The sequence below is a fragment of the Melozone crissalis genome, unplaced genomic scaffold (genome assembly GCF_028551555.1).
Source record: "Melozone crissalis strain CALT ecotype California unplaced genomic scaffold, PUWL_Pcris_2 ptg000107l_1, whole genome shotgun sequence".
Lineage (NCBI taxonomy): Eukaryota > Metazoa > Chordata > Aves > Passeriformes > Passerellidae > Melozone > Melozone crissalis.
In genome coordinates, this window is record NW_026535884.1 from 1,843,445 (window position 1) to 1,867,468 (window position 24,024).

At 40.7% G+C, this 24,024-nt stretch overlaps 1 protein-coding gene across 1 annotated transcript in view; it reads left to right on the plus strand.

The window, feature by feature from the left end:
- The window catches only part of PRDM2 (PR/SET domain 2), a 61,773-nt gene that overhangs the window by 37,440 nt on the left and 309 nt on the right, over positions 1 to 24,024 (plus strand). The window contains exons 7-9 of the mRNA XM_054291879.1: positions 6,653 to 6,763; positions 7,622 to 11,984; positions 23,392 to 23,520. Of these exons, the coding sequence (XP_054147854.1) occupies positions 6,653 to 6,763; positions 7,622 to 11,984; positions 23,392 to 23,494 (4,577 nt within the window). The 3' untranslated portion in view covers positions 23,495 to 23,520. The remainder of the gene's footprint in view (positions 1 to 6,652; positions 6,764 to 7,621; positions 11,985 to 23,391; positions 23,521 to 24,024) is intronic.

Sequence of the window (24,024 nt, forward strand, 5' to 3'; positions counted from 1 at the left end):
CTCTTGTCTGGTGCAGAGTTATGGTACATAATTGAATTTACAAAAAGTAACTTGTAGGAAGAAGACCAGAGACAGCTCATAGTTCAGCTGGTAGGGATTGGTGTAATCCCACACATTTAACACAGGCTTCCCACTCAGAGTTTTTCACCAGTTTTTTAAAATCTGTTTATCTGAAATTTGTGAACAGTGTCAAATTTTCTAGTCTTACAAACTCTCTACAATGGCAATACATTCCCTTCTGCTTTTTACAAACTTTTGGGTCATTTCTTTCTCTTGGCATGGCACACCTGTGGTGTCATCCTCACCTTTCTTGTACTCTCTACCATAATTCCAGAAGTTTGTGGTGAGCCACAGTAACATGATCTTCAGTGCTATCATTAAAGTGGAGACTTTGCCAAACATTTGCAGAAATTGGTGTTTTAAATAGCCCAGCTCAGAATTTTCTTATGCTTTCCATGGCAACAAGTTCATCTGTTATGCAAATGTCACTTTAACAGTCTCTGTCAGTGCATGGCTCTGGTTCTTCCCTGCAAAAAGGGTATTTAGTGCTTGGTACCAATAGTTCATGCACAGTTTGGAGCATGTACCTCTTCAGGTGTCCTGAAACACCTTCCCAGGGTGTTCATCACCCCTTTTATATTGGGGTTGGAAAATGCAGTGATTAAAATGTGCTCTTTGTTAATGGGTAGCATTATACAACAGGCAGTTTGGTATTAATAGAATTGCTGTGAAGTTTGCCTTCCTCTTTCTCCTGCTCCTACTGGGTAAGCTTGAAAGTGTCTTTTTATGGAAGAGGAGATGCAAGTTCTGCTGGAAAAAAATACAGAGAAACCTTTGCTCACTGCATTTGCCCATAATCTGTAGATAATTCACAAGACTTTTCTGCACTATATAGCTGTGTGTATTCTTCCTCTCCAGCTTTATTTGATGTATTAGATCTGGGCAGATTGACTGAACAGAACCATGATTTCTGCAGCTCTGAAATATTCCTGTGGTTCTCAGGAGCTGGAGACTAAAGTTCTGTTGTGATTGTTTTTGCACACTGTGAAACAGCTCATGACAATTTTAGTGTTTCATTTGCTTAACAATCCAAGTTATGCCTACACAAAGGAGTTGTATCTGATAACTTTACAATGGTGTTGCAAGAAGTTCACTCCACCAAATACAATGATGACAGATTGAAGGAAACAAGGTAATAAAAGCTTTTACATTTTGCTTTTTTTCCAGGTTTTCATACATACCTGACAGCATTGTTGAAATAGGCCTCTTAATGATATTGTGTGTGGAGCCATTTACATTTAATTGACATCTCTGTTAATGAGGTGTTTAAAAAATTGATCTGAGTTTGGAATTTCACCTTAGACTTGCTGGAATTAAAATGTGCTGACTTTGCCTCTAAAATTTTCTGGTTTAGCAAGATTCAGTACTGAAAATGGAGATTTTCATGTGCCTGGGATGATCTGTAACCAAAGTGGGAAATTCTCCTGGTACAGCTTATCTATCTTACACTGACAGAGAAATAAAAATTAAAAGCTTTTGCATTTTGTGGAGCACCTCCAGCCAGTGCAACTTAGATTTAATTTTTTGAAGCAAGTGATGCTGTTCTTTTGGATGTAGCATTCTGTGTGTGAAAAAGGCACTCGTGTGTTCTGGCCTGTCTGCAGAACAAACAACTCAGATTTTTACTGATGTCTGAAGGCTTAAGGAATTTATTTTGAAAAGCATGACATCAGCCAGCATTCTGGGTATAAGAACAGATGAATTCTGGTGCACAGCAAGCTGTTCCTCAGATTAAAATTCAAATTGTTAAAAGTATGTTAAAATCCATTAATCAAAAGAAATGATAGTGCAGTTGTTTTCTGCTGAATTTTCCAGTAGAATGTTTTAGCTTGAATATTCACTTAATCTTTATTCTTTTTAATGCCAAAATACTGATTTTTTTTTTCAATAGGAGAAAATAATGAGAAGTTGTTTTATAGAATAGTAGCAGCTATTGCATGGGATTGATGCAGACTTTAATCTCAACCAGTTCCAAGGGGTTAACCAGTGAGTTTGTTATTACACTGTGATTCACATATGAAACTGTGACATTGTCAGTGTAATGTGTCATTTTGTCTTTTCCCTTCAGCCACAGCCTTGCCAAGTGCTGCCCTTGTCTGTCCTCTAAAAATACTTTCCAGGGGGTGTCTGAGGGAGCTTCTCCACTGTTTTCCAGGAGACTTGGGATTTGGGCAGGTTCTGTGGCAGGTTGGAGATTTGGGCAGGTTGGAGATTTGGGCAGATGTCTTTGGCAGGTTTGAGATTTGGGCAGGTTTCTCTGGTACATTTGAGATTTGGGCAGGTTTCTGTGGTAGGTTGGAGATTTGGGCAGGTTTCTGTGGTGAGTTTGAGATTTGGGCAGGTTTCTCTGGTACATTTGAGATTTGGGCAGGTTTCTGTGGCAGGTTTGAGATTTGGGCAGGTTTCTGTGGTACTTTTTTAGCACTCATGGGTAAGGTCTGGGTTTGTTACTGGGCTGCAGTTAGAGTTGTTGGCTCAAAGAAGGAACAGTAATTTCAGTTCATACCAATGATTCTTTTCCCTTATTGACCCAAGAGTTTTGGGGAGACAAGTGTCCACATTCTGTATTTCTGTAAGAGAGTGAAGCAGTGTTTGAGCTTAGGTGGGAATGTCCTTCTTCCTTAATGATCTTAACTGTGAACAGGTTTGGTGCTGCAGTTAAAGGTTATTAAAGACAATGGCATCTTGTACAGTTGAGCAATATTTAATTATAGAGTTCAGCTCCAAGTGTGTATGGAAAGACTGTGTTAATGTCTTCCCTCCCAGCTTCTGAGTAGGCTTATTCCATCCCACCAGAAATAACTCTGTGGTTTAATAATCCCATTAGTAGTTTGGTTAACAACAAAAGTCTGAGCCCAGCTAACTGTAGGTTCTTCAAAGGTGTCTTGGCTTTATCAATAAGATGAAGTTTGGGCAAATAAAGATTCCTCCTCTCTTACACTGTCACTCTGTTGTTATCTGAGCTGCTCCAGAGTTAGTGGCAGTGCTGATGCCCTGGCCATGGCAGCAGCCTGAGTTCTGCTGGGCCTGTGCACTGTTACAAAGGGATTGTAAAGGTGTGAAGGCTGAGCTATCTTCAGCAGAATTGGAGAGGAGAGAAAAAGGAGCCCTATTGAAAGTTGCAAGACAAATTACAGATTGGTGAATTCCTCTTTTGATCTTCATCACTGCAGACAAGTTCCTCCTTTCCATCTGTTTATTTCATTCATTTTCCTTTGCACCTTTCTTTTACAATTCTTCTAAAGCACATACCCACACATTAAGTTCTGCCCTTCATTTATTCTTTTGTCATTGTTTCCATTTCACTTTCCCTGTGTTTCATTCCTGTATCTTTCTTGTTTAGACCAAGTGGAGGATCCAGCTGGCCGTAGCAGCCATGTAGGACCCTTCAGGAACCTGATGGTAAGTGCACGTGTGTACTTATACTCAGGCTTCCACCAGGTTCTGTGTTCAGAGCATTTCCCCTCCTGCAGCCTTCAGTTCACTCCTGACCTCTGAAACAACAGGAAAACCAAGGGACAGCCTTGGACTACTCATTGATACCATTTATATCAGTTGTAGGTTGTGTTTTTATTGGAAATCTGCAGGAAGAAAATTGAAGTTTATATGGATTTTAAAAGCACTTTGAGAACTCATGAGAGAAAGTCTATCAACAGACATTTACAAAAGGTTCTGAACTCCAAGAAAGCTGGGAGAGCAAGCAGTGAAGTATCACCTGTTACTCTGTTCTTAAATTCTCTTGCTGGGCTCGTGCTGTTGAATGGTCAGGACCATGGAATTGTGCATCTGGGACAGTCACTGTCATGTTTCAGTGCAGTGAATTCTTTGAACCTTTTTAAAGAAAGCTGCAGCCTAGAAGATGAACAAGCTAAAGCCATCTACAATATTTGGTGTTTCTCATTGATTTGTGTCAGAAATTGATCTGGCACATCTGAAATGTTGTGTGTGCACAAGGAGTTTGTTCACTGTTCAGAGAAAGGGCAAGTTGGGAGCTGGGTGAATCCTCTCTTCAAATGCATCAGTGCTCCAAGGCCAAGAACTTGAAACATCTCCAGCTGTATCATGGAGCAGGTTACATCATGAGAGAGTTGCATCTCTTTTTAGGACTGGCAGAATTTGCAAATGCTCTGCTTTCCATCAGTAGCATAAGGTATGTGACACAATGCCTCGATTTTGTGTGAAAATCCTGCTATTGTAGTGATTTCTCAGATTATCATTGGATTTGAGGTACTATAAATTTTACATTCTCGAACTGGATGACACTGAAACATATCTGCATGCTTTAACACTTGGGATTTGTGTTGGTGCCTTTTCATACTTTTCCTCACCCTTGAAAGAGCACAGTATATTTCTAATATTGTTAGAAAAAAGAATTAATTTGGAGACTTTGACAGTAACCTGTTGTTTTTCTGAAATTCAGGGCTACTGTAGAGTTAGATACAGAATTTGCCCTGTGATTTCATCTGCAATAAATTGGACACTGCATTGTGGGGGAAAAAAAAAATTTATTGCAGATTTTATCTGCAATAAATTGGACACTGCATTGTGTCTCTGAGCCAGGTTTGGCATGTGAGAGGGGCCTGTGCACCAACCTTTTAATTCTTGTTTCCAGTCAAGAATTTTGTTGGTTTTAGGTCAAAATACTGATAGTGGTCTTCAGATGATACGTGGTCTGCAAAAAATTTGAGAGTTCTTAAGGTTGTAGGAATGATGTATGATTTCTTATGTCACTCATAAGGTGTATTGTGATGCATGTTTGATTCCTAGGAATGTGTTGGAATCTTACATTTCCACTTTTTCCCAGAAGGGGAGGTGTTGGATTGTGGTACTGACCATTCCCAGAGAATTTCAAGTGACTTGGGAGATACTTCTGGAAACTTCTTTGATGTCCTTCATGCTCAGATCTTGGTAGTGTTGGTTGTAATTATGAGCATTAAAGGTGCTGATAATAAAAAAATGGTGTTTAAATTGGACTTTTAGTAGCTTGTCATGTAAGGAAAGATGTGCTTTAACTTCCTCATGCCTATGTGAGCACCCAGGTATGTGCTAAATCTTCTGACAGTCACAGGTTTTGGTATAAAAGCAAAATTCAGTGTTGTGTTGTTCAAACAATCCAGGAATGTCCTTTATGGCAGATTAGACTTGGGCATCATAACAATAATTGAGGATATTCAGAGAAAATTGGTAGGAGAATGTGTGTATCTTGTCCAAAGGTGACAAAAATTCAGTCTGAGTGACTCTTGTCAGGTTATAGGACTAAAATCTGTTAAATTAGATAAGAAATTAAAAAATGTTTATTATGTACATAAAACTGAAACACATTGGAATTTGGGGATGGCCTATGAAATCAGAGCTCCTGGAGAGGGAATATAGATAATGATTTAGTTTGTTGAAATCAAAACAAGTGTTTCCTTTTAAAGCTGAGGCTCTCTGAGCTGTTCTCTTGGGGGGTGTGTGTACTTGGAACTTCCTGCAACAGAGGATTTTTTTTTTTTTTTTAAGGCATTTCAGTTTCTTGGCTCAGGATGTGAAAAATATTTTCAAGGGGTAAAAAGGAGGAGCTTGACAGGATTGTGACGTAGAAGAATGTGCTTCCAGCTAGGAAATGGATTTAGGGCTGTGATGGACATTTCTGATCAGAGGGAATGGGCAGTATGTTATAAAGTAGAATTTGTGTGTTAGAGGGGGCACAGGAGGAGTTTGAGTTGCTGCTTCTGGACAGTTCTTCCCAAAAGTTGTGTATAGAACTGTAGAGTTTCAGTGGTTTCTGTATTCTGTGTGGAGAGTACAGTCTGCAATGAAGTGAATGAAAATCCATAAAATTTCATTTATGACACACCCCACATCATAATTTCTGTATGTTACAGGCCTGAATCTATAACATTAGTGGCAAAAATCAGCTGTACTTTGTAGTGGAGTGGAAAATGAAGTTTTCAGCTTACATCTTACAGCACTGGTCAGCTCTTGGCATATAATGCCCTTTTGTGTTCATCATCCTCTTCAACTAATACATCCTTCCTCATTTTCTTAACAAAAAGTGATAACTTGAAAGTGGTGTTTGTATCAGGACCCATCCAAATACCTTCAGTGTTTTATGTTACCCAGTTCCATCTCATTTGGTTGTACTGCCTTTGCCCTGTTTGTCAAGCTGCTTTCAATCTTCTCATGAAGTTATTACTTCATTGTTTCTATCATAACTCTTCTCATCAATCAGAATGTTTATACAATGAAAATAAACCTCTGTGGGTTTCTATTTTGTAAGATTTTCCAATTAACATTAGGATTAATAGTGTATGAAGAGATTTTCTATTTTCCATACACTTCTGTGAGATACAGGAATTTAGTGGCCACATTAAGGGATTGGGTACCTGCATTATGTGAGCTGCTGAATCCTGGACAGGTGGTTTGTTCTTGATTTGAAAGTGAGAAAAGTATTTCAGTGTGTGAAGTTTTTTACCTGAATGCTGTCTGTTCTCCTACAGGGTCTCTGCAGGAGTTTGTTGTACTCCAAAGCTGAGGGTTTAAATCTGCCACTGATACGTGACAAATAAAAATTGTTAAGCAAGAATAATAAATGCTTTTTTCCCACTAGGAAAGAAGAAGACTCAGGAAGGTAAAAACAAGGGAAAGAAGGCAGCAGATACAAAACAGAAAAAGACTGATTTGGATTCTACTTCTGCAGATATGAGGGATTCTAAAGAAGGTGAGTTCTCAAGTGTCTTTTTTTTCCTTCTCTTTATCTTTTTGAATCAAAGGATGCTTGTCATGTTTAGTCCATTATCAGGTTATCTTAGTGTAGCAAAGTGAACATGTTTGTATCATTTACCCCAATTGTTTTACTAGTTAGGAACTTGGCTATTAGAAGCATGTCATTAAACATGCAGCTCTGACCACAGGAAAAATTAATGTGCTGCAAAATTGAGATATAAACACAAACTCCTTACAGGATAATATCAGAGCAAAATCTTTATTCTAGTGCCTTGGAGCTTAGTTTCATGGTCATTATTTATTGCTAATTAACAAAGTCAGTACCAAGGGGGGAAAAAGACACTATTAATTATTTTGGCCCATAACTGTTCCATTCCTTCCCTCTGTTGTCCCTTCTGCTTGCACAACACGTGCACCACTGCTCAGGTGTCTCATGGCCCAGCTAAAGAATGGAGAAGGATTTTTGCTCTATAATGTACCCACTTAGGCAACATGGTGGGGATTGGCAGCAAAGGTCTTTTATTAGAATCATTGCAGAATCACAGAATATTTTGGATTGGAAGGGACCTTAAGGCTTATCTTCTTCCAAGGGCAGGGACGCCTTTCACTAGACAAGGTTGCTCAGAGCACCATCCAACCTGGCCTTCTTTTCTTCAGCGATGGATATCCCTGAGAACAGGACTTGCATGCAGGAAAACATCCATCCTCATGAGTAAATAAATGAGAAGTGTGATATTGTCTTGTGTCAGGAATGTTGGATATGTCTTGCTAGAAGAAAAAAGGAGAAGAAAGGTGTAGCATATGTTTAGTAAACATATCTCATGCTTTTCTTTCTTGCACTCTTGTGTTCCAGGTCACAAAGAGGAAGATGAAACTCCTTCTGTTTCTGCTGTGCTGTCTCTGGAGCAAACAGCTGTGATTCAGGAGATGGTAAATCAGGATGTCCTTCCAAAGCTGATGGTCCCCAGTCCCACCAACGAAACACAAGTGGTAACTGAAGACAAACAAGGAGAAGCCATAAATTGTGCATCAGATTATTTAGATGAGGATGAAGAGGAGGATGAAGAAGAGGAAGATGAAGAGGAGATAGAAGATACCAATATGCCTAAAGAAAATGCTGAAATGCCTTTGATATGCGAAGAAAAGTTGGACTCCATGGAAGAACAAAAGAGTACGTCAGAGGAATCTCCAGAAAGCTCTCCAAAGAAAAAACTCGTGGTGAAAATTCCAAAAGCAGAGGGGGAATCCAACGGTGATGTTCAGGAAACCTTCATGTTTCCTTGCCAGCATTGTGAGAGGAAGTTCACCACCAAGCAGGGACTGGAGCGCCACATGCACATCCACATCTCCACCCTGAGCCACGCCTTCAAGTGCCGCTACTGCGGGAAAGCCTTCGGCACTCAGATCAACCGGCGCAGGCACGAGCGGCGCCACGAGGCCGGGCCCAAAAGGAAACCATTCCTCACTCTCACCTCCTCACAACACTTGGATAATGTTGCTGATAACCAGGTGATTGTGGATGATGGTCTTAAAGATGACCTGAATGTTTCCAGTCTCGTGCAAGACTCTGTTGTCTTGGATTCTGAGAAAGTTTCCCAGGAAATGTCAAACTCGGCGTTCGCTGAGGAGAATAAGGAGCCCAAAGAATTGCATCCGTGCAAGTACTGCAAAAAGGTTTTTGGTACTCACACCAACATGAGGAGGCATCAGCGCAGGGTTCACGAGCGTCATCTTATTCCCAAAGGTGTCAGGAGAAAAGGGTTCTTCACTGAGGAGCCACCTCTCCCAACAGAGCCAGCCCCAGCAGTCCAGAGTGTGTACATAGCGAGCACAGAAATAGAAGAGGAAGGTGAGGGAGATGATGTCTATCTTATGGATATATCCAGTAATATCTCTGAGAATTTAAATTACTACATTGATGGGAAAATTCAGTCCAACAGCAGCACTAGCAATTGTGATGTGATTCAGATGGAGTCCAACTCTGCAGACTTGTATGGATTGAATTGTATAATCAGTCCGGTCACAGTGGAAATTTCCACAAATTTAAAGGTTACACAAACACATGTGAATGAACCTCCTAAGGAACCCTCTAGCAGTGGGAGCAGTGAATCCAAAAAGAGAAGAACTGCCAGCCCTCCTCTTGTACCAAAAATAAAAACTGAAATAGACCCTGAACCTATAACTCCTACTAGTTCTTTAAATCTTCCTCTTAGCATTTCAACAGAAAGCTTAACTTTTCATAAAGAAAAAGGGGTTTATTTGTCATCAAAATTAAAGCAGCTTCTTCAGACACAGGACAGTAAGAAGATAACTCCATCAAGTGAAATCCCCAAAATAGGACCTTCTGTTACATCATCATCTGTTTTGCCTCCAGTATCCAGCAGATTTAAAAGAAGGACCAGCTCTCCTCCCAGCTCTCCACAGCACAGTCCAGTGCTTCGAGACTTTGTCAAATCAGGTGAGGGAAAAACTGTGTGGAATGACAATATTAGGAGTTCAAAAATGCCAAAGTTAGAAAGCCACAGCAACTCACCTGCTTGGAGCTTGACTGCAAGGGAGGACAAAGAGACTTTGAGCCCTCATTGCTTTGAAGAATATAAAATATCAAAAGACTGGACAGCAACTCCAACTTTTGGCAATGTGTGCAACCAGCAGCCCCTGGATTTATCCAGCGGTATGAAACAGAGATCTGATGTCAAAAGCAAGACTCAGGTTCCCTGGGAATCTGTTTTAGATCTGAGTGTGCATAAGAAGCCTTGCAGCGATGCTGAAATGAGGGAATGCAAAGAGAACTCCACCCATCCAACGTGCAGTGGTGTGAAGAAGAAGAAGCCCACCACGTGCATGCTGCAGAAGGTTCTGCTCAACGAGTACAACGGGACGGACGCGGCCCCGGAGCAGCCGGGCACCGACAGCGCCGGCACGGCCCCGCAGCCTCCAGCTGAGCCTGATGGGGATCCTGCTCCCTCAGCAGCGCCTGCCACTGACACTCAGCCCCTCAGCTCCTCTGCTGCCTCCCCTGTGCCAGCTGTGCCGCCTGCTGCCCCTGCCGTGTGCCAGCTGCCCCCGTTGTTAACGCCCACCAACCCCCCGTCCCCGCCGCCCTGCCTGCCCGTGCTAACCGTGGCCACGTCGCCGCCCCCCCTGCTCCCAACCATGCCCTTACCCATCCCAGATGTCTCTGCCAGTGCCACCAACACCTCCTCCTGTCCCTCGCCGCTCTCCAACACTACTACCCAGTCCCCACTACCAGTTCTTTCACCCACAGTTTCTCCTTCTCCGTCCCCCGTCCCTTCTGTTGAACCTCTTATTTCTGCTGCTTCGCCTGGCCCCCCTAACCTGTCTTCCTCATCTTCCTCCTCCTCTTCCTCCTCTTTCTCATCCTCTTCCTCCTCATCGTCTCCATCTCCACCTCCTCTTTCTGTAGTTTCTTCTGTTGTTTCCTCTGCTGATAACCTTGAAAGTTCTCTCCCAATAATAAAACAGGAGGAAGCTGAAAGCGAGCAGCAGAAAGCGAGAGAGGAGCCTCACACTTCAGGTGAATCAGGAGTGGTGCAGGAAACCTTCAACAAGAGCTTTGTGTGCAATGTCTGCGAATCACCTTTCCTTTCCATTAAAGACCTGACAAAGCATTTATCCATTCATGCTGAGGAATGGCCCTTCAAATGTGAATTCTGTGTACAGCTTTTTAGGGATAAAACAGACTTGTCAGAACATCGCTTTCTGCTTCATGGAGTAGGGAATATCTTTGTTTGTTCGGTGTGTAAAAAGGAATTTGCTTTTTTGTGCAATTTGCAACAGCATCAACGGGATCTCCATCCAGACAAGGAGTGCACACATCATGAGTTTGAAAGTGGGACTTTGAGACCCCAGAATTTTACTGACCCCAGTAAGGCAAATGCAGAGCACATGCAGAACCTGCCAGAAGATTCTTTGGAGCCTTCAAAAGAGGAGGAAGATGAAGATCTAAATGATTCTTCTGAAGAGCTTTATACTACTATAAAAATAATGGCTTCTGGAGTGAAATCTAAAGATCCAGATGTCCGGATGGGCCTCAATCAACACTACCCAAGCTTTAAACCACCTCCATTTCAGTATCACCATCGGAATCCTATGGGGATTGGAGTTACTGCAACGAACTTCACAACCCATAATATCCCACAGACTTTTACCACTGCCATTCGATGCACAAAATGTGGCAAAAGTGTTGATAACATGCCTGAGTTACACAAACACATACTGGCCTGTGCATCTGCTAGTGATAAAAAGAGATACACACCTAAAAAAAATCCAGTTCCCCTCAAACAGACAGTGCAGCCTAAGAATGGCATGGTGGTCATTGCTGGGCCTGGCAAAAACGCCTTCAGACGGATGGGTCAGCCTAAAAGACTCAATTTCAATGTGGAGATTAGCAAAATGTCCTCCAACAAACTAAAAATAAGTGCATTGAAAAAGAAAAACCAGCTTGTACAGAAAGCTATCCTGCAAAAAAAGAAATCTGCCCAGCAGAAGGCAGAGCTGAAAAATAACCCATCCGAGACAGACTCCCACATCTGCCCCTACTGTAACAGAGAGTTCACTTACATTGGGAGTTTGAACAAACACGCATCATACAGCTGCCCCAAAAAACCCATCTCTCCCTCCTCCAAAAAGAATTCTTCCAAAAAAAGTGCAGCTTCCTCCCCTGCCAACAGTGACAAAGGCAGCAGCCAGCGCAGGCGAACGGCGGATGCAGAAATCAAAATGCAGAGCACTCAGCCTCACCTGGGCAAGACCAGAGCACGAACCTCAGGACCTGCACAGCTCCAGCTCCCCTCTGCCTCCTTCAAATCCAAACAAAACGTTAAATTTGTACCTTCCATGCGATCTAAAAAGCCAAATTCATCTTCATCCTTGAGGAACTCTAGTCCTGTAAGAGTGTCTAAAATGTCCCATGTTGATGGGAAAAAAACTAAAGTGGTTTCTAAGAACAATTCCTCTGGAATCTCCAGCAAAGCCTCCCGGAAATTGCACGTCAGAATACAAAGGAATAGCAAAGCTGTTTTGCCAAGTAAATCTGCTGTGGCAAGTAAGAAAAAGGCAGACAGGTTCAGTGTAAAATCTAGAGAGAGGATTGGAGGACCAATCACACGGAGTCTGCAGCAGGCAGCAAATGCAGAAGCAGCAGAAAACAAAAGAGATGAAAGCAGTACAAAGCAAGAACTGAAAGATTTCAGGTAAGCATTTAATTTGAAGTTGAAACAACCCAGGAACACGTTGCTTGCTGTTTTGCTTGCTGGTCTTTTTTTTTTTTATTTGTCTTTTTTTTCTATCTTTTTTTTTTTTTTTGAGTTTCTCATGCTTAAATAAAAAAAAGAAGTTGCATTTCCTAAAACATGGATGAGCAGCTTACTGATGCTGGGGTATGATGTACATACTTGATGCATTTTGTCATGTCATGAAATTATACACGGTTTGTATAGAGAATGTCTTTAATTATAAACTGAATTGAAAACTCTGGAAAAAAAAAATGTCAATACCTGAGTGCAAATAAACTTCATGTCATTAAACTCAATGTTATTGGAGACACTGACCTTGTATTTGGTATCTGACATCTAAGGTAGCCCAGAAGCATTCTAGATTTATTTATGGTGGTTCACTAAGTTAAAAAATATGACTGCATTCTTTACTCACTAAAATAACTTGCTTTGGTTTGTAATAAAAAGCATTCTCTGCATATATATATATATATGAAAGAAACAAACCATGACCAAATACTTCCAAAATGTATGTGCATACGGACTGAGATCATAAAATACTTAATATAAGGGAAATAGACATGTAAGAAAAGTTACATGAACATGTAAATTTGTTAGAAGTATCATGCTTTTTATGTTTCACTATAAAACTTTATAATTAAAGTTCTATTTCTTTTTGAGAAGAAGCATTTTAATCACAAGAAAGGGTAATCCTTCAATAAATAAATAAAAAATCTTAATCTACGTGCCTGAGTCCCGATTTACGTCTTCATGTAGTCTCTCAAATCAATAGTATATTTTGCACAGTGTTTATAACCTTTGTTACCTTGCTCCTGCCCTGTTTTTCTTGGAAACAGGAGTCTGATTTGCTGAGGAACTTTCACCAAGCTCACTGGTAATTAAGAGTTCTTTTGGGGTTGGTAATTGCAGCGCCTGGCTGTGATTAACAGCAGATTTAGGGCCCAGGGTAGGGTTTGAATGGAAAGGAGGGGGAGGAACTGGCAGCCTCTGTCAGAACAAGCAGAGCAGGATCTGTTCATTGTCAAAATCCAAACTGTTCACAGCTTGTGTGTCTCACAGTGAAGATCTCCAAATAGTGAGGAAATTCTTTGGAAAGTTAAGGTGTTCAATATAGCAGAATTATTCCCAAGTGCTGGAGGGGAATTTGACTCAAAATAATCCATACCCAAATTAGGATATGTTGAAGGAGAAAAATGTTATTGGAATTTGGAGACTAATGGTGTAAAAATGCCTTTTAGGAACGAGAAATGTCTACCAGGCCTGTTCCCTTGGGACATAAACATCTTCATCTTAATTCTCATCAGCTGCTCTCTTAGTTTGTATGAAACTGCATTTAAATGCTGCCAGAACAGATCAGTAGAATGAGAAGCCAAAACACATCTTTCCATCTAAATGAATCATTTGACCTTACAAAATTACCAAGTGCTTGGAAATGGGTGCACATGGGAATTGTTTGTAGTATTTGGGGAAATAACAATTGACCTGGGGCAAGGTTTCCTTGGCTGCCTCAAACACCCTTGGTTTGCTTTGGCTGCTTGGAGTCTTTATCAGTTTAACAAATGGTTACACCAGGGAATTCTTCTTGCCTCTGAAGTAACTTTTATAAATCTAGATTGTCTACTCAGATTCTTTTTCTATCAGTTCTACAGTATGAAGAATTTTTCAGCCTTCATACACAAATATCAGCACAGTTTAAGATTGATTCTACTCTATGTAGGCACTGTTGGGTTTTGATTTTTTTTCCAGGAAATCTTAATATTTTTTCAAGACTTGCTTCATGTATATTTGTCTGCCAATTTGTTTTTCACCTTTCAGTTTTTCTGTGTAAACATACTTGTTCACAAATTGTTTCGTCATTTATCTTCAGTTTTTGTTTTGTTGGGTTTTTTTTATTTCTATTTTCTAGGAATCTCCTGTAAAAACAAAACTTAAAAATCCCTCAATGCCATGAGAGCTGTTGCAGGCTCATGTTAGGATAAGCACTACACCAAGGGATGTGAAATCCAAGCTTGTGAAACTCACAGCCATAGAATTGCCTGCAGTGTCAGGCCTAGATTTTCTTACTTTGTGCTTGACACACGTGGGATAATTCAGATTAAATTCAAGGGTACTGTTAATTAAACACAAATGGAACCCCACAGGAAATCAGCAGAAGGAATGAACTGAACCAAATGTTTTGCTCTTGGTTTTGTGGATGGTGTTGGGCAGTTCAGTTGCTGTGCATGGCAAATATTGTTGTACATACCCAGAGCAGGTTCCTTCAGCCTGTCCAGAAATCAGTGTGGATTCAGGGCCAACAATTGCTGCACTCCAAGGATTTTGGTCATGCATTGGGTCTCTCAAAGCTTTTTGTCTCAGTGAGTCAGCAGAGGCCAACCTAGCAGGGCAGAATTCCCTTCCCACCTTCTCCTCACTTTCTGAGTCTTTTAATGTCCAGGATACAGTGGGAAAAAAAAGCTTGATTTGGATGTTTTATGGATTTTCCAAGTTCTTATTTACACATGCAAATAGAATTTATATAGCAGTGATGAATTTCTAAACACCAGATATATAATGGATGCAGTGTATCTTTTTATGGATAAGAAGGCTAGAGCAGGGCTAGAGACCTGCATATTTTGAAAATGAAATATATAATTATTCTAAAAGCTTGTACACCTCTAATTTAAGACAATGAATTGGTCTATTGTTCATAACAGCTTTTTATGGAAATACTGTTTGTCACTTGTTCATAGAGCTTTCACAATTAATGACAGAATGGATGGAAAGTTTCTTTATACAGACACCCCTTTTATTTTTTGTTCTTAAAAAGTAATCTACCTCTAAAATTTGTAGTTTAATACTTGTTTGGTGAATTTGTGCCACTTTACCTTTCACTTTCACTATCATTCCCATTTTGTTACATTTCTGTTATGGGGACTTTATGTTGAAATATTGTATAAAGCATTTGTAGCAAGTTTAAGAAAATAAAATATTTAAAATTATTTAAATTGTTTTGGACACTTCAATTGTACTATATGTGATTTACATTTTACATTAATTTCATTTTGTTTTCATTTTGGGTTGTTAATCTTGGAGCATGTTCCTGTATTAAAGTTTGCTGTTAGGTATATTGTTTCTTCTATTGGAGAGTGCTATAAAGATTATTCTAATGAAAACATTAAAAATTGCAATTTGACATAAAAGTGGGGTTGTCCTTGCTTTGAATGCTGTAGCCTTGCTGGAGGGCTGTGAATGCAGGTAAGAACTGAAGAGGGATTTTCCTCCTCCTCGTGTCCATCCTGTGCTGAGTTCCAGGCCCTGGTGTTGCAACCAGATGGAAATACCATGACACATTTCCTAAAACCAATAAAGTGAATTTCTTAAAAACTTGGGGGAAACTTGCCTTTTGTTTGGAAAGCAGATGTGCCAAGAAAGAGAAAAGAAAGATAAAGATAAGAAAGATAAATGATAAGAAAGATAAATCAAGTTCATCTAGGAGGAGTTCAATGTGCCTGTGTCCTTCAGCTGTGTCCCCTGGTCCAGTGACATGAATTTGTACCAATTGGCCACTTCTGACTTAGCCTGAGGATTTTTGGTTTTAATTGTGGACAGCTGATAAATTTAAACTATTTAAATGAAAATTACATGCACTATTTCAACTTTGATACTATAGTTTTCTGTTTTACTGATATTGCAGTTTTCTGGTTTTATATGGTTTAAACTTGTTAAATAGTTCAATAAGAAAAATACATGCAAAGGTTTTTTTTGGCTCTAGAGAATTTTGGAATGTTTGATTCCCTCCAGGATGTGTGTTCTGCCTCTTGCAGTGGAGCTGGAAGCATCTGTGTCCATGTTAGTGTGGCAGTGGGGTTAAATAATATAACATTGCTGAGGCTAAACAGCATTTTACAGCAGTCAGTTCCTTCACTGCTCCCAGCTAGTCCAGTAGTGAGTTATTATCTTATTAAGTATAAGTTATTATTTTATGGAGTTGTCTATTCAAATTAATGCTTCTGTCTGAGTGAGACTTTTTGGTAAGAAGTCCCAGTTTATTTTTTCATGTGGGATGTCATTCCTTGAATATGTTCTGTCTATAACAACATTTTGCCTGAATTTTAACTGATGGGGGAGATCTGATGGAGTGATGCAGAGGTTCCAATGTTCATGGGGTGTTTCTGCACTCCCTGCAGTTTGGGATTTGCACCACAGTGGAAGAGGGGAATCCTTGGTCTCCTTACAGCAGCACTTACACCAAGGAGCTGGGAGGAAGCCACAGTGAAGGTTTTCATTCTTGATTAGGTTTTACTATATTTACCCAAGGGAAAATATTGTTTTGCATACCCAGTGTTGTATTTGGAGGTTTTATAAGAAAAAGGGAAACATTAAAAAAGTGAAGATTTACAGTCGAGATTGCAGAGGATGGGACATAAACTTGATTCATTGTTTCCAATCTTTACTGACAAAGGAAATATCACTTTGTGTTTGCTCTTGCTGCAGTCTGGGTACTTCAGTCACCTTGTAAGGATTTATTGGCCATGTCTAGCAGGGAACTGATGGTGAGTAAACCAGCCTCAGTCTTTAATATCATGGCAGAAATCCTCTTGCCTTTTTATGTGTGGTTTCTCTGCTGTGATGTTAAATCCTGTTGGGTCCCAAAGATTTGCCACACTGAGATGGTCACCTGTGTTCACCAATTTATCAGGGAAATGCTGGGTGAGGGAGATCTCCAAATGAGAAATGATCATCAAAGATTTTCAGTCCTAAACAGGTGACTCATTACAAACAGAAATGTGCAGCTCTCATACTCACTATTGCTATTGCATCTCATCTGCATAATTGAATTTCTCTGGCTTTTATAGCTGCCTCTGTATGATCTGAAGCAACAATAAAGCTGTAACAGAGCCCACAGAGTGCTGACACGTCTTGAAATGCATCCAGACAGGCAATGAAAACAATTCCACTTGTCCTGTTTACAGAGCCCGAGTGACACGCTGGGTGAGATCAAATGAGTGTTGGTTTAATAAAAACAGAGATGCTGGAGCTGTTGTGCAGAGGCAGATCTGACAGGTTGTGTTTTCCTTTTTGTGTTTCCCATTTTCCAGTTTGCTGGAAGGCTTGGGAAGCACCTTGTGGCACAGATACTCCAACTGGGTGTTGGAGCCAGGCCCCTCCTGCCCTCCTGAGCCCTGGTGGGAGCTGCCCAGGGGATTCAGGCTGGGGTGGTTCTGCTCCTCTGCTGTGTCAGCAGTTTGTCTTGCAAGGCTGTTATTTCAAATTCTAGTTTGGTTCCTGATGATTTTCTTTGGGGAGATGTCATAGAGTTTGATGTCTAAATGTTCAATATTGAATGCAAATAGGAATGGCATTCACTTCATTTATTGTGGTTTGTGACTTCATTTCCAAAATTATGGGCTCAGCTCCAGGTTTTCACTGCAGCTGGGTTTAGCCAAGGAGCTGAATTGCTCGAGACAGACAAATGGCTTGTAAATGACCTTAAAAAGAGAACTTAGAGGACCTTACACTAATTCTGGCTTTTATTTACTGAATGTCTCGTGACTCACATGATGCTGGAGTTCTGCTCATTATGGAAAGGAGCTAAACAATAGATTTTGAACAAGCAGGTGCTGGGTTGGAGCTGAGCTTTTGTGGTAAGTCTGTGATGAGAAAGGGTGAACTTCCACATCTATTTAATCAAACTTTTGTTATCATTCTTCTTCTTACTCGCTAGCCTTCTGATGAAATCCTTTCTTCTATGCTTTTAATATAGTTTTAATATAATATATATCATAAAAGAATAAATTAACCCTCTGAAACATGGAGTCAGATCCTTGTCTATTCCCTGGTCCTGGGACCCCTGTGAGCACCAGCCCAGCACAGGTTGGACTCGATGCCCCTGGGGGTCTTTTCCAGCCTCAGTGGGTCTGTGATTCCTTCTGCAGTTCAGGCAGTGCTGCTCAGCAAAGCTCAGTCACAGAATCACAGAATGACGAGGGTGGAAGAGACCTCCAAGATCATCGAGTCCAACCTATGCCCTAACACCTCAACCAGACTCTAGCACCAGGTGCCATGTCCAGGCTTTTTAAACACATCCAGAGATGGTGATTCTGCCCCTCCCTGGGAAGAGCATTCCAGTACTTTGTTATTCTTGTGGTGAAAAATTTTTTTCCTAATATCCAACCTGTACCTTCCCTGACATAGCTGGAGACTGTGTCCTGTAGTGCCTGTGTAAATGCCAGGACTTTTTCAGGGAAGGGATTTTGCTGGGAATGCAGAGCTCATTCCAACACACCCCCCTGTGCACAGCCCCAGTGACTCAGTGGGGAATTTATGGAGTGTTTCCTTTGGTGCCGAGATCTCTGCTCAGCATTGCAGTTGGAAGGAGGTGGGAAGATGAGGAATAATGAATTCTTACATCACTGAGCTGCTTTGGAGAGTTTCACACTCAAACTCCACTGTCACTGGAACTTGAAGTTGTATTCTGTTCATTATGGCAAATTCAGTGTCCCTCATCTCCCTTTTCCAATCAAAAGACACTTTTTTCTCTGGTTTCTTTTTTATGTAATGAGATGTGCAGGACTGAGGGCTCATCCTTGTTCAGCAATCCTTTGGAAATCTTTTGGTGTCACCATTTCTCTATAAATCTAAATAAAACAAACTACAGTGTTACCTATGAGTGATGAAAGTTTTCTCATTCTGTCAGGAATGTGATTATTAGATACAAACTTTTTATCAAATCACATGACCTGACTGTATAGAAGATTAATTTGAATACTTCTATTTTTAATCCCAAATTGTTCACCTTTTGGCTTGCAAAATACTCTGTGACATTTCAAAAGGGCAGGAAGAGAAATTGCTGACATGAAACTGTTCATCTAAATTTATTGGTTTACACCAAGATTTCTTAAGTGACTTCTGAGCTCAACTTGAAGTACCTTCAAGGCAACTGAAGGAGCTCAGAGCTGGATTCCTTTTCAAGTGGCTACTTTAGGTCACTGGTTGCTTTTGAAAATGTTAAACACCATTGTAAAACACAATTGTAAACCACCATTTTAAAATACCATTGTAAACCACCATTTTACTTAAATTTTAATGCATTAATTTTAGAGTACATTTTACTACATTAATTTTAGAGTTCCCCCAGGTGAGTTTAGGCATGGTGTGAGATTTTTTCCAGCAGTTCTTGCTGTTGGTTTGGTGTTCATCACCCCAGTTCCTCGTGATCCACAGGGAGTGGAACTGAGCCAGCTCTGGAGAAACTGAAACTGCAGAGCAGGTGTGGAACAAAGCAGTTTGTGAGCTCCTGTGGGTGCAGAGCTGCTTTAAAGGATTCAGTTCTTTGAAGCACTGTGGTGGAGAGAGCTGTCAGGTCTCTTCTTGGAAGTCTAGAATGCAAAGGATCTCAATAACTGGTTTTTCCAGTTTAGATTCATGAAAGGCCTGACCATAATATTCATGTTCTGTGAAGGAAAGATAAAATCCTGACCTGCTCCAGCTCTTTCCCTGCTTTCATGAATAAACACACATAATTCTCCAAATATCCACAGTGCAGCACATTAAGATTCCTTTTTGCTTTCTGCTGCTTCCCCATTTTCCATACAGTGATCAGGAGTTTTCCATACAAAAGGAGACATCCCTATAAAGAAAACTATCTATAAATCAAAACTCTATCCATAAAATCAACAAAACTCTATCCATAAACCTTTTGTCTTGAGAAATACTTTGTTTCACTGAAGAGATAAAGGTATTTTCCTTAGTGGGTGATGTTTTTATGTTTCTCCAAGTCCTTTTTTGTGTATTTCCTTTCCCATTAAGCAATGTGCTGCTGCCTGGGAGTCCCTTGCAGTCAGGGTAGCAGAGCTGTGGTTTAACCTCACTGAGAGCAGAAAGCCCAAAAGTGGCTTTTATCCACCCTGACCCTTCTTGCTTCCCTTCTGGCCTGTGAAATTACTCAGCCTAATTCTGCAAAACCAAGGATTTGGGCTTAAACATCCACAATTCTTTTTTTTTTTTTCCTTAACCAGTCAATTATTTGTGTCAGCTTAGCTATTTTTTTATTTAAGATTAGGAAGCACTTGATAGAATAAGTTCCTGGCATGTTTATTGTTAAATGTAATGTGGAATGTGTGTGTGTGTCTGAAATTTTGGAGCATATCCTTGGGGTTATTTTAGATTATAAAGTATAATCCTTGCAGGATAAAAAAAAAAAAAAAACACTTTAATTGAGGAAAAAATGTGAACATAAATCACCTGAATTTTGTTCACTGAATTTCCAGGTGGAACTGGCACCCACCTCAGATCACTCCAGCCTTCATGCCCACCAATATCATGGTTTATTTCTCTGAGACATTTCTAGATAATTAAACTAGCAACCCAGGAGAATGTTAATTGAAGGAGTGTGGTAGAAGACAAACTAATTTGAATAAAAAATACCAAATGTATTTTGGGAACGTCTGAGGGAAGGGAGTGTGTGAGGATTTGGCATTTTTCCTGGCCTTTGAGTTTGTGTCTGCTGCTCATGGCAAAGCTGATGGGGAAGCCTGGAAAGGGATATGGAAGCAGGAACTTGGTTTGGACAAATTAAATATTCAGGAGATAATTTAACCTGTGAGAGTAATGTGGGTGCTGTGGGAATCTCTTCTGGCAAATCCCTTCCCTCCTGACTGTTCTGGATCTGAAAAACTGGGATTGTGGTACTGACTCCCACTACAGAACACTTTCAGATTTGAGGATGGAAAACTTTAGGAGCTGGGATTTAGTGTATTTTCTATTGTAGGGATACAATTTTTTATTGTATCACCAAATTGGGTGATTTATCTCTTCTAGTTTGGGGATGCTCTCAGTTGTGAGAGGGAGCTGGAATAAATTGCCTCATTTAACTTCTGGGTCAGCTTTAATTTCTGGAATAGCATCTACCAAACTATTTTGTTTGGTTTTAAAGTCCTTATTTGACAGAGAAAACTTCGTGCACGCAAATCCTTTCTGCTACCTGGCATTTGGGTTCTGGGCCTTTTTTCCTTACAAGCAGAGGATGTTTTCTGATGTTTTTCTTTATTTTTAATGGTTTTTTTCTGCCTGGGGCTGTTCCCAGCAGTGGTTGTGGCAGAGCTGGGGCAGCCTGGGCTGTGCACAGGGTGTGAGGGGCTGGAACAGCCCTTGGCCCTTCCCATGGGACCATCCCTCACAGGGTGCCCCAGAATTCCTTTGCTTTGCCTGTCTCCAGTTACCCAGGGCTGAGATGGTGAAAGCAGGTGCAAAGTGACAGGGATAAAAACAGCAATGTCAGTCACTGCTCCTCATGCAGCAGGGGGATCTCAGCTCCCCTTGTCCAAACCATCCCAACATCCCAGCTCTTCTCTGAACAGGCTCTCAAATGAGAGCTCTGCATCCACTGCAGGTGAGTGCTGGGCAAGGAGGGCTCTGATTCCTGTTGAACCATTTTAACTCTGCAGCTTTGGCAGAGCTGACAGGGCTCTGGTTTTGCAGCACTATGGAAAGGCAGCACTAAGAATTCCATAAGGAACTCAATTTCATTTTCTGTTTGGAAAAAAATTCCTTTTTTAGCTCATTTTTCTAATCCTCAGCTTCCAAATATCAAGCCATGTATAAAGCTTGAGGAAATTAGGAGTGAAATACTGTAGAATTCTGGAGTAGTTTTGGACCTTAAAACCCATTTCTCTCCACCCTTCCATGGGCAGGGACACCTTCCACTGCCCCAGGCTGCTCCAAGCCCCATCCAAGCTGGCCTTGGGCACTGCCAGGGGTGCCACAGCTTCTCTGGGCACCTGTGCCACCCTCACAGGGAATAATTTCTTCCTAATGTCTGATCAGGGTGTGCATTTGAAAGTCTAACTCAGATTTTCCCTGATATTTTGTCTCTTTGTCTCTTTGGATTTAACATTTTTTTCCTTTAGGTTTCCCATAGGATGCAGACCCTGCCTCACTGCATGCAAGAGCACACACATGTCATTGATTACAGAAGAACTTTAACTCATAATTAATATTTTGACAGAAAGCATTACTTACATGGAGACATTCTGAACAGAAATAAACTAAAATTTCCCTCTTCTAGTTATAGTAAAAATCTGAAGCCAAACAAACTAAACTTATTTTGGATATTCTGCTGTTTCCCATGGTAACAGTCCTTATAAGGAACAACAAAAATCTGGCTCTTGTTGACCTCCCCATTACAATTTCTGGTTCTTCCACATTGGCTGAAGGTTCAGCATTGAATTCACAAAGGCTGGAGTGGATGATTTACATAGAACAATAACAAAACTTTTGGCAGGCAATTTTAACCACCAATTTTAATTTGAAAATAATTGAATTGCTTGCTTTTCAAAATTTCTGTGGTTTTGGTTTTCTGTTGTAATGGAAAGTTTTGCACTTCTTTATGTCTAACTTGCAGTTACATTGTGTGTAAGGACAAACTGAAATCTCCTTTAAAGGGTGTATATTGAACTCTAAAAATAACCCAGAGAGAAACCTGGCTTTGAACTTTTTTTAGACGTGTTGCTGTGTAAGAAAATGATATTTCAAAAGATGTTCCCTTGGAAGAACATAAGGGGTTTGGTTTGGTCAGAGTTTTGAAGAATTTGCCTTGGGAAGGAAGGTATGGAATTACCCATGGGGTGCACAGGTGTGAGGGGAAGCTGACAAGTTTGTGCATGATGGCAGAAGGTGCTGAATTTAAAAACAAACAGGGGAATTTTTGAATCCTTTAGAGTATGGAAGTTTGGCATGTCTAGAATAGGGCAGAGGCAGTCAGACTTCCTTTGCTGTGAGTCATGTGTTCAGGCTTTCTTCCTGAAATCACAATCAACTGAGGCATAAAACTAAAGTGTTACAGTGAAAATCTCAGATTTTCCCTTTGGGACACTTATTTTAAAATCTGAACTGCAATAAAGGCACAGTTGTGCCCTGTGCTTGTCAATTCTGTCAATGCAATTGTGACAGGAGTGCTCTGCCAACTTGGACCTGGGGAGAAATGACCAGGTATGGTCTGTGCTCTGGTGAAGTAAAATTCCTTTTCCAAAAATATGTATTTCAAAACCTGATATGGTTTTCTTTTATGGTTTCTCCTGAGAGAATGGAACGTGTCTCTTCTAGTTTCTGATGCAGTTTCTGATGGGTTTGTGTGCCCCCAGTGGGTCTGGGACACGGGATGGGAGCCTGAACGCTGCTTCCAGCTGACATTTTCTGTTTCCTGCTTAAATAAACTCACAGGGTAAGTTTAAGTTCAGAACGGGACAAAAATACCCTCTTACCTTCAGAAGTGCCTCTTGGTGTTGCAGTGTGTGGTTTTCCTGTCTCATGGCTTGCCAAAGCACGGCTCTGGTTTTGTTTGTGCCCGGTCCCTGATGCTCTCCTGCCTCTGTGCACATTGCAGGCTCCGCGTGGCCTCTAGATGTCCCTCCTCATCCTCGCATAGCCCCAGCAGCAGGCAGTGCAAGAAACCCAGCTCCAGCTCATCCCACTTCCTCAAGGAATAGACCCCGGCCGTGTCTGACCAAAGCAGGTACGGATATCGATGATATTTTTGCCCCTGATGAAGAAAGAAATAATGAGGAGAGCTCCATCTTGTCAGAAGGCTAATTAATTATTTTATTATACTATATTATTCTATATTATATTACATTGCATCTAAACTGCATCTGCCAAGCACTCAGCTCTGCACACACTGCCCAGAAGAATCTCATGACTGTGAGCTGATGGGTTTGGGCAAATCACTGACCCAGCCCCAGGTACTGGTGAGGCTGAGCTGATTTTCTGTTGGTTTAAACAAAACACTGCTTTCTGCTTCTTCATTTCCTCATTAACTTTCAGATAATAATCTCCTTTATACTGATGGAACAGCTAAGGAACAGGATATTTAACATGTGCAAAGCTAAAGGTGACAATGAGTGCCAACAAAATTAAGACACTGCAGCCTGAAGTTTATTCTTTCTTAAAACCATTCAAGAAAACAACATTTGAGGGAATAGTCAGTAAAGTTCTGAGGTTTGCCATCTCCTGAATAATG